The sequence below is a fragment of the Myxocyprinus asiaticus genome, chromosome 43, assembly GCF_019703515.2.
Source record: "Myxocyprinus asiaticus isolate MX2 ecotype Aquarium Trade chromosome 43, UBuf_Myxa_2, whole genome shotgun sequence".
NCBI classification, from domain to species: Eukaryota; Metazoa; Chordata; class Actinopteri; order Cypriniformes; family Catostomidae; genus Myxocyprinus; species Myxocyprinus asiaticus.
Window position 1 is genome coordinate 30577891 of NC_059386.1, and position 10425 is coordinate 30588315.

At 37.0% G+C, this 10425-nt stretch overlaps 1 protein-coding gene across 1 annotated transcript in view; it reads right to left on the reverse strand.

Moving 5' to 3' along the window:
• The window catches only part of LOC127433428 (calcium-binding protein 1-like), a 39661-nt gene extending 30036 nt beyond the window's left edge, over positions 1 to 9625 (reverse strand). The window contains exon 1 of the mRNA XM_051685336.1: positions 9075 to 9625. Within this exon, the coding sequence (XP_051541296.1) occupies positions 9075 to 9503 (429 nt within the window). The 5' untranslated portion in view covers positions 9504 to 9625. The remainder of the gene's footprint in view (positions 1 to 9074) is intronic.
• Between the last annotated feature and the right edge of the window lie 800 nt (positions 9626 to 10425).

Sequence of the window (10425 nt, forward strand, 5' to 3'; positions counted from 1 at the left end):
TAGGGGTGGGTAAAAATATAGATTTTCCGTTGCATCGCGATCTTCATTTGAATGATATCAATTCTTAAGTCCCAAGATCGATCTTTTACTCTAAGTGCAACTCTCTACTACAATGAGAGGAAATCACTCGCATTAGCAATCAAATTTCACGCTCTGCAACTAAAATGTATATAAATTATTTGGCAACTGGCTGGTACATTTTTAGATTTCAATTACCAGTAATTGCGTAGTATTGTGAGTATTCAGCAGTAAGATTCTTTCACTCTGTGTTGAGAGTAAAATTTGTTCCGTGCAATGCGTGTCCAAAGATGAGATCCATGCAACCATTTGTCATTGAATAATGTCTCTTTTAATACCCTTTCTGTTTTCTACTGTCAGCTGTTGATCAAAAACAAAAAAAAAAAATAAACATTTAATTCTAATCACATGTAGGACAGATGAGATAAAGCCGATCGTGTCTCTTTACAGAAATGCCGTCTTTCTTAAAGAGACAGTACCGGTTTTTAACACGAGTTCAAACAATCTATGTAAATACCTGTAAAATGTATAAATTATGTTATTAAACAATAAACATGTAACAAAAAATTATATATTCAATATATTATTATATTTATTGATTGAATACATGAATTTGTTCATTTATCAAAGCAGAAAAGTGACCAAAACGATGAAAAACTAATTAATATTTTCCTAGTTAGAAGGTCTCCTGTATAATTAACAGCATGAGCTGGGAGAGATTTTCTTTCATATGTAAGCAAAAGGGACATTATAACTAAAATATACCCATATAAATCGAAACTGAATCGAAATTGAATCAGGAAATCTGTATCAATACCCAGCACTGGATTTTAATTCGATAAAATCGCTTATAGTGTTTGTATAATGTTTAGTGTGCATTTTACTATAACCCCAATTTTTCTTTTTTTTTAATAAACGAGAGAAGAGTTGAAAATATTTTTTGTGGTAATCAGCATTATGCCACAAATGCTGTCAATTGAGCTAAACCCAGAATATTCCTTTAAGAGCCTTATTTATGCTCAAATTATTCTTTGTGTTGACATTTAAGCTTTTTTACACCTGCACTAGTCTCCCATTCTTTATAGAATCTAAAAAAATAGTTTTCTAACTTCTATATCCTTGTTATGACCCAAAGACCTTAAATCTGGTGCTATTTAGAACCATTTAGGCCCACCCCCCATTGAAAATAATATTTATAAATTAGTATTATAAATGCTTATCATTTTAACTCTAATGGCCAACCCCTTCCACAGAAATAGTGCGATTCTGAAATATATACATTAGATCTGTCTGAGTATGGTAATGTACCGCTCGAATCCTCTCTTTAGTTTCATGGTTTCAAACCCCACGTGTCAGGTAGCTATAATGGATTTTAATATTTTCACTCCAGCACAAAAGACAGCTTTCCCCTCTCCTCTCCAATCAGGTCTTGAGCTGCTATATTTAGCAGCTGCTGGCGGAGAATGATTTCTGTAGGGATTGTATGCAGCCTTGGTGTTACATAAGGAAATATGAAACACAACATTTGAGGAATATCAATCCACTATGAGGGAAAAAATAGACAAGTCGACACTATAAATAAAGCTGCATTTCTGTTCACGCTAAGATGGAGGGTTTTTTTTTTTATTGGAGCTAAGCTCAAGTGTGCAAACACAAGCAAACACATTGTATGCCATCATAATCATGTGTCACGTCAGTCGTGGCTGAATATCCCCGCAAGATACATTCTGCTTTTCAACATTTGTACGGGTCTGCAACGAGAACTTGTGGCAACATGTCTATGTGACATTTACAAGCCAAAGACTAATGTTGCCTGGGAGGCGTGTAGAACTAAGTAAAAGTGTCAAAAGTAAGACCAACCCAAGCGGCTTCCTGAAAATACTGAATCATGGGTTTCTGAATGTAAGAAAAGACTGATGTAAGATGTCAGTGAGTGAGTTTGGCAACAGAATTGGCTTCTAATGGTGTGATTCTCAAAATAGTGATAGTGTTTAGTTTATCCAAAGCACTAGTGATGGATAAAAGTGCCTGCAAAATACGTACATTTAAACTGAAACCCCTGAAATGGCTTCATGGTGATTATTAGGGCTGGGTATTGTTTTCAGTTTCCCTATTCGATTCCGATTCACAGGCCCTTGATTCAATTCCGATTGTATTCAATATCGATTCATATTGGTATATTTCAGCTATAATTTCCCTTTTGCTTACAACTGACAGAAATTGTCTCCCAGCTAATGCTGTTAATTATACAGGGAACCTTGTAACTAGGTTCATTACGAAAATATTAATTTGACTAATTATGTTTTATTCGTTTTTTCATTTGTCACATTTTTGCTTTTAAAAAATTAACAAATCCATGAATTTCATCAATAAATATAATATTATATTGCATATATTATTTTGTTAAATGTTTTTTTAATTGCATAATTTGTACTATTTACAGGTATTTACACTGATTTGTTGAACGTGCTAAAAGAGACCGACACTGTCTCTTTAAGAAAACTGGAATTTCTGTAAATAAGCACATGTTAACAAGAAAGGACTTGAATGGCTTTATCTCATCCATGCTATGCATGACTAGCATTAAATGTTTATTATTTTTATTTATTTTTTTTTATCAACAACTGACTGTAAAGAACAGAAAGGGTATTAAAAGTTACATCGTTCAATGACAAATGGGTCATGTGGATCTTGCCTTTAGACACACATAACAACTTTTACCCTCAACACACAGTGAAAGAATCCAGCTGCTGAATACTCCACCACTATACTGGTGAGTGAAATGTAGCAGCCAGTTGCCAAATATATACATTTTAGTCACATAGCATGAAATTTGGTTGCAAATGTGAGTAATTTCCTCTCATTATTAACTATTAGATCCTCACCAACGTTAGTGACTTTTAAATCTCGTCTTAAAACATATATTTTTTTAATTTGGCATTTGAAGCAGAGCAATGACATTGGTGTTGATGAGTCTTTTGAATGCATTATGTTTTTGATTTCATGTTATTATATCTTATATGTATTCTTATATGTTATATGCTTTCTTTTAATTTGTATTATTCTGGGAAGCACTTTGGTCAATGGAAGTTGTTTTTAAATGTGCTATAAAAATAAAATTGTATTGTATTATTGTATTGTAGTAGCGTTGCGCATAGAGTAAAAGATCAATTTTGGGATTTAATAACGAGATCGTTCAAATAAAGATTGCGATGCATCGGAAAATCGTATAAATGTTATATGTTAAATGTATAATGATTGACCATCATTTTTTAATGATCAAAATTGTGCTGATTGCAATGGCATAATGCAAAATAGGTTTTGAAAACATTCAATATGATTGAAACACACTTAAATTGTGTTCCCTCACACCTTTAAAAAATTCTCTTTTTTAAACACTGTCTATTTAAACTATTTCATTTTTATTTTATTTTTTTAATATTATATAAATGTGGTTTATGAGGCCATTTCTAGTGTCCCCATAATTTAAATCGCTTAAAAAACATACTAAATGATATTTTATTGAAAATGTAAAAATGCAGAAAGATTTCTGTGAGGGTTAGGTTTAGGGTTAGGGTTAGGGGATAGAATCTATAGTTTGTACAGTATAAAAATCATTATGTCTATGGAGAGTCCTCATAATGATAGCGCACGCATGTGTGTGTGTGTGTGTGTGTGTGCTGTGCTCTGACGTATTCAAGCTCTAGCCTTAATCTGAAGGTGTTACATTAGCAGGATAGATGCGACAGAAAGAAGCAGAAAACCTGATGCAAACCGCTTTGTTATCTAATTGCAGCTCAGGAGTGTTATTAACCATGATCGGATTGTGAAGTCTAATTCTAAGTCACTTAATCTGAAAAAGGTTTGACACATCTACTACTAAAAGAACATTAGCGTAATTAAACCAAAAAGACAATATTTTTATGTTAAGCACTTTCCTCCCTATAGAAGTCCATCCTAATGTGTAAAGCTGTTTCCAGAAAAAGCTTAAAGGAATATTCCAGGTTATATACAAGTTAAGCTCAATCGACAGTATTTGTGGCATAATGTTATTCACCACAAAAAATAATTTCAACTCGTCCCTCCTTTTCTTTTAAAAATAGCAAAAATCAAGGTTACAGTGAGGCACTTACAATGGAGGTGAATGGGGCCAATTTTTGCAAGGTTTAAAGGCAGAAATGTGAAGCTTATAATTTTATAAAAGCACTTACATGAAGCTATTGAGCTGTAAGGTTGTTTAAATAAAATTTTAACAGTCATTTTAGGGTTTGTTGACATTACATCATCATGGCAACAAATTTGCAAAATTGGCTATAACTTTACATCAACCGCGAGCCGTGCATTTTAAGTCTAGGCCTTCAGTGCGATTCATGCCATTAAGAAAACACAGTTTCACAATGAATAAGACACTATGTCTATCATACATTACGTGGCAGTCAACTAATAATACCAACTGACATTTTAAAAACACGTCCACGCACGAAAACCAGAACTTGAAACGACACTTAATCCTCAAGCAAGTCTAATTTTAACTGCAGCATGACTGTATTGTGAAATGAATGTCAAAAATCATAATTTTTCATATGAATCTACCAAGGAGGTCTATAATACCTGGAAAAATATATCTAATAATATTTGCGATTTAAATGTTGCTTGCAATAAATTTCGTTTCATCAGGGTACAAGGTTATGCTGCGTTCCATTCAAGTTGGATGTGGGATATTCCTACTTGATATCTCCGATCTTAAATTAAGCAATCACATGATCATGCAGAACATCTCGTGTTTTTAAATCCATAAGGATCTCTTTCTCAATGGTGATAGCGGCAGTGATGAGAGCTGACTCGTCAGCAAGATCTCGTGCACTTCGCTTTCAAATTACGTACATCACTTAAAACGTGATTGCGTCACTCAAGGCCAGCTAGAAGGCTTCGACCGAGACATATCCTAAAGATCACACCCACCAAGAACAAATAAATCAATCTGATTGGCTGATGAATCTGACAATCTGACTTCAGATGCTCATTCATTTGCACTGTTGAGGGATTCTGTAGAAATTCTGAAGGCCTGACGGGCTGGAGCTCAAACTCACGCACTGCTTTGGGCATGTGATTTATGAAACAGTTGTCACGCTTTGCTTATAAGCATCAAGGAATAAATTCTGACTGGATAAACTTTTCGTTTTTCTCTATTTGTTTGTAGATCAAGAGTGGAAAGCGATTAAAAATACATAGGCAAAAAGGTGATTGAGAATTAAAGGATGAAAAATATTTATTTATTTGGCATGTTAGGCCAGCAGAGAAGGCTTTGCTGTCCCTGAGAATTCGCCACTGCTTTACACAGAAAAGGTTATTAAGAGATTTTATCACACCAAAATCATGTTAACACGCATACTGTTTATGTCATGTGGCTATACTTTTTGGATTGGCCCCATTCACTTCCATAGTAAGTAAAACACTGGAAACCAGATTTTTGCATCTTTTTATTTTTCTCCCCTTTTCTCCACAATTTGGCATGCCCAGTTCCCAATGCGCTCTAGGTCCTCATGGTGGCATAGTGACTCGCCTCAATCCAGATGACGGAGGATGAATGTCAGTTGCCTCCGCATCTGAGACAGTCAATCCGCGCATCTTATCACGTGCCTTGTTGAGTGTGTTACCGCGGAGACCTACAGCGTGTGGAGGCATTTCACGCTATTCTCCTCGGCATCCACACACAACTCACCACATGCCCCACTGAGAGGGAGAACCACATTATAGCGACCACGAGGAAGTTACCCAATGTGACTCTACCCACCCTAGCAACCGGGCCAATTAGTTGCTTAGGCAGCCTGACTGGAGTCACTCAACACTCGACTACAGGTGTGGTAGACAGCATCTTTACTTGCTGAGCTACCCAGGCCCCTTTTTGCTTTTTTTTTTTTTTAAGAAAAGGAGGGGCAAGACAAAATTATTTTTTATGGTAATCAATATTATGCCACAAATGCTGTCGGTTGAGCTTAAGTTGTATTGAACTCTGAATATTCCTTGGAATATGGGATTATCCTTTTTCTTTTGCAGCGTTTAAGAAAACTGAGGTTTGAGAGATAGTAAAGGTTGTTGCTTTAGTTCATCAAACAACAGTTTTCTTAGAATGTATTTCTATTGGAAGAAAAAAAAACACATTTATACCAATAGCATATCACTATATCAAAATAAATAGCTAGAGATTCAAAGATGATGCGTTACAGGTTACTGTGTGCATCGGTTTCATCAATGCACTTACAACAGCTCATCTTATTATACTATATAATATTCATATCAGTTATTCATACTTCATTGGTTTTCAATTTGACATTATTGGGTCAAATCAACCACAATTTGACCTCTTGTAGAGTCTTCTGTTTCAATTTCATCATTAAACCTTCATGCATAATTCAGTTTTATCATCACAATCTGATTATAGAGAGATCATATCCCCAAGAACAGGCCATTCCAAATGCTGTCGAGTTTAAAAAGTCAACTATGGGGTACTGTGATGATGCATAAAAAGTTTTGGCACTCTCAAATCAGAATGCAGTTAGTAAGGCTATTTTGTTGAATAAACTGAACAAGAGACAACATTTACTACTATTTAGTCTTTTAAATAAAACTTTATTCAAAGTAAAGTATTGTGTTGTATTGCAGGGACAGTCCCACTTAACCTGAATGAATTTGAACAGGGTTTAAACCTACAACCAGGGGTTAAATTGGGATTTCAGAGGTGGGGGAACCCTAAAGTCAGCCGATGTTACAACCCCACATAAAAACTATTAAAAAAATGACGCCCTGGGCAATTTACGGCCCGCAGGACGGATCCGGCCCTCCACATGGTTTAATGTGGCCCACGGCTCATTTATCCTAAAAGCTTTTTTTTTTATCATTGGATATTTCAGTTATCTTTCATTGGGACCTAACGCACCTCCACAAGCATTTAACATGCTCAGGGTTGCCAGATAAGAGACGCAACTCCACCCATTTGAGATTTATACTTGCGCAAATTGGAAATATTCTGCCTAATATTATACTTATTTTGTGCAATCTGGCAATCACGCACACGCGAGTGCGCTCTTTCTAGTTCTCGCTTTCCCCTTTGAACAAACTTAGCGATCTCATAGTGCAATATTCTGCTCGAGGAAAAGTGTTATACGGCCACTCTGTGTCCATTCTTGAGGCTGCTTGTGATGTTTGGTGCTACTAAGTTTGCAGGTAAACCTTCTCAGTGATGAAATTAAATATAAAAGTAGATCTCGGCATCATTGACACGCGGAGGGGTTTTCACTGACACGTGAGCAAAAGCAAGCGAAAGTGGAATATGTATATGTATATTTTATTTGTGCAGTTTAGAGATGTTGAAGTCCCTCACACCTGTATGTTAATCTAACTCTTGCAGTAGTCATTTATAGTCATGCAGCCTGTTTTATTCAGTTGTGTGTTGAATGGAAAGTCAAACCATTGACGAGAACCCCATCATGACCTTTTAGCACATAAACGGGTAATGTTTTGAGAATAAAATAAGTAAACTCACCGCTTCACGACAAAAAATTAAAAGAAAGTAAAATTGAATAATAAATGAACAGGGAAGTAGAGATGGTAAAATAAATAATTTATAATAAGTTTAGCCTTTATTCAGTTTTTTATGCCTGATAGAAAAGTATCTACCTTCGTAGAGAAATACAATACTTTAGGCAATTGCAGAATAGACCAATAAGTCACATATACACTTCAGAAAATTGAGTACACAACTATTTCTGAGCTTAAAAGACTCAAAAACCAAATCAATGCAGAACATTGTATCTCAAAAGGAATACAATGTGGTCCCCTATGCACTACTTAAAGCCTGATGTGACCCCTTTACCAAAATAGTAGCCCACCCCTGTTATAGAACGTGCTAAACTTAAATCTAATTATGTTACAATTTAAAAGTAAATGCACATCGTTCTTAATGGGGGAAACAAACACCTTCTACACAACTACCTTTTTACTCATATTGTAATGAAAACATTTGCATTAAATTATAAAAGTTTACAATTCTTCACTGTGGCATGAAGCATTTTCACTAGTGACTGTACATTTGCTATTTTTCTTTTTTTTTTTCAAAAAGAAAAACAAATAATAATATAAATAAATGCAAAAACAAAAAATGCATAAAAAAAAATGGAGAACACATCAGTATAATACAAATAACAGTGAAATATTTTACAGTGTGTTGGTCGAGTGGTCTTTTGGTCTCAAGTTGTATGAAATATTGATCAATGTTATTGTTGCTTTGGATGTGAGTGATTTCGGATTCAAAACCCCTTGGTTGCATACGAATTTTTAACAACTAAGCAAAACCGTTACTGCATATCAGTGTGTCTAAGAAGAAACGGGTGAGCAGTTGATTCCTTGAAACAGAGATCGGACCTCGGCGCAGTACAGAAGCGGAACGCGCGTCTAAATGCGGAAGCGTACGGTCTCGTGCTGCTCTCATATGTTGCCTCTATAAGCCGGCAACTGATTAGAGTAAAGCATAAATAACTTGAAATATTTTTTTAACAAGTGCAGTTGCTAAATAGAGATGGGATGTGTCAAATTGATCAAACAAAAACGGCAACAGAGAATACAATAAATGGGATGGATTGACAATAAAGCATTTTTTTTCCCGGACTGTACCAGCCCAGTTTAACCCCTGCCTACAACCATTTAGATACCAAACCATTGGGCTACACTGTCACTAAGTGGTCCACTCATTAAAAGTGAGTGCATTTTCCCTAGTAGCCTACTGTAACACTCCATCAACCACCTGTTGAGTTTTTCTGCTCACTTTTGAAAATCTCGATGCTTTCAAAGCAGATTCACTGTGATTTTATATAGTGCATTTCTGTATTGCTGGTGAAGCAGTGGCTTATAAATGAAAGGTTGTAGGTTCGAACCCCAGATGGTTTTATTCATGAACATCACAATTAATGTCCTTGATCAAGATATGTAAATAAAAACATCAGCCTAAAGAATCATTAGTAGTTAGTGTAGTTAGTGATATAGCAAAGTTGTCGCCCTACCTGTCCGAAGACTGACTTAACTATTGGATGGAGGTCTGCATCAAGGGCGCCGCTGTACGCACTCGTTCTCCCGGGGACGCGCATGCTGACGGGCTGGAGTGGTGCTGATGCTAGAGGTGTACTGGAAGTACCGGTCCGATGCTTGTCCTTCGGTTCAAAGAACAACGCGGCTTCGTCCGAGTGCTTGGAGAGGGATGTTGTAGGCGAAGGCGTCCGGCTGGTGCGGGAACTCCCGTGGTGTTGCACCGGAAGGTCAATGGTGTGATGGTGCCTTGATGGTTTGCGGTGTTCTTTGGCGTGCCGGTCCAGTCCATCCTCCTGATAATATCCGTCATGACTTTGGATCTTCTCCACTCTTCTTCCCACCACCACCACCACCGGCGTTCCTGGCGTGCTTAGGCTGGCACAGGGGTCTCCGGGCGGTGACATCGCACTCTTCGCTCCAGCAAGTATCCTCGTTGCCGCCTCCCGCGTGCCGGTGACCGTTGCGGTGGTTTGCGGGGTCTGCGCAGTTTCCGGATTTCCGGTTCGCTGTATTGGATTTGATGAGGGATGTGGTGGATTCGCTTTTCGGAAGCGAGGAGCTCATTTTGACCCCTCAGAATCTACAAACTCGTAAAGTTTTACAGTTGGCACAGCAAAAGGTGTCTGGATATTTAAACGCGTTCGTGAGTAGGCGGGAATGGAACTGGTAAAAGCTCAGTAAAGGGCTTTATAGAGCGCGAGAGCATCACACAGGTCCCTCGTGATGCCGCTGGATGTTAATGACCCCATTGTGCGCGCGCTACCAAAATTCAGCATTAATCAGTAAAGCTCTCTCTCTCTCTCTCTCTCTCTCTCTCTCTCTCTCTCTCTCAGGACCAAAAGTTACGTCAAACTGCCTTGCAATGCCACTGAAGAACATGTAAAGGACGTCAAAAATAGTTAACGTCAGTGTGACGTGTGTGCTGGTGCAGGTGAAATGAATACAGCTGAAATTCAAAACAATGTATTGTAATGTTTGGGGTCTCAGAAACCCCAATTATGTGAAATTATGTAATTTAAACCCCCCCATTAGGTAAATAATATTGAACTGTTAACCATCTGTTGTATCATAGAACACACTTTTTTTAGAGAGGTGACTGACTGTTATCTAGAATAGTAAAATTTTGTTTCTGTTTGCCATCAATATGAAAGTTGCATTCCTTAACCCAAACATATGTAATCTGACGTTTTTCACGGAGGTCCCTCAGACCCCCAAACAAAACATAAGTCACAATCAAGGAAAATCATTGAGGTTTTTTTTTTCTTTTCTTTTTTTTTCTCCCATTTTCTCCCCATTTTGAAATGCACAATTCCCAGTGCGCTCTAA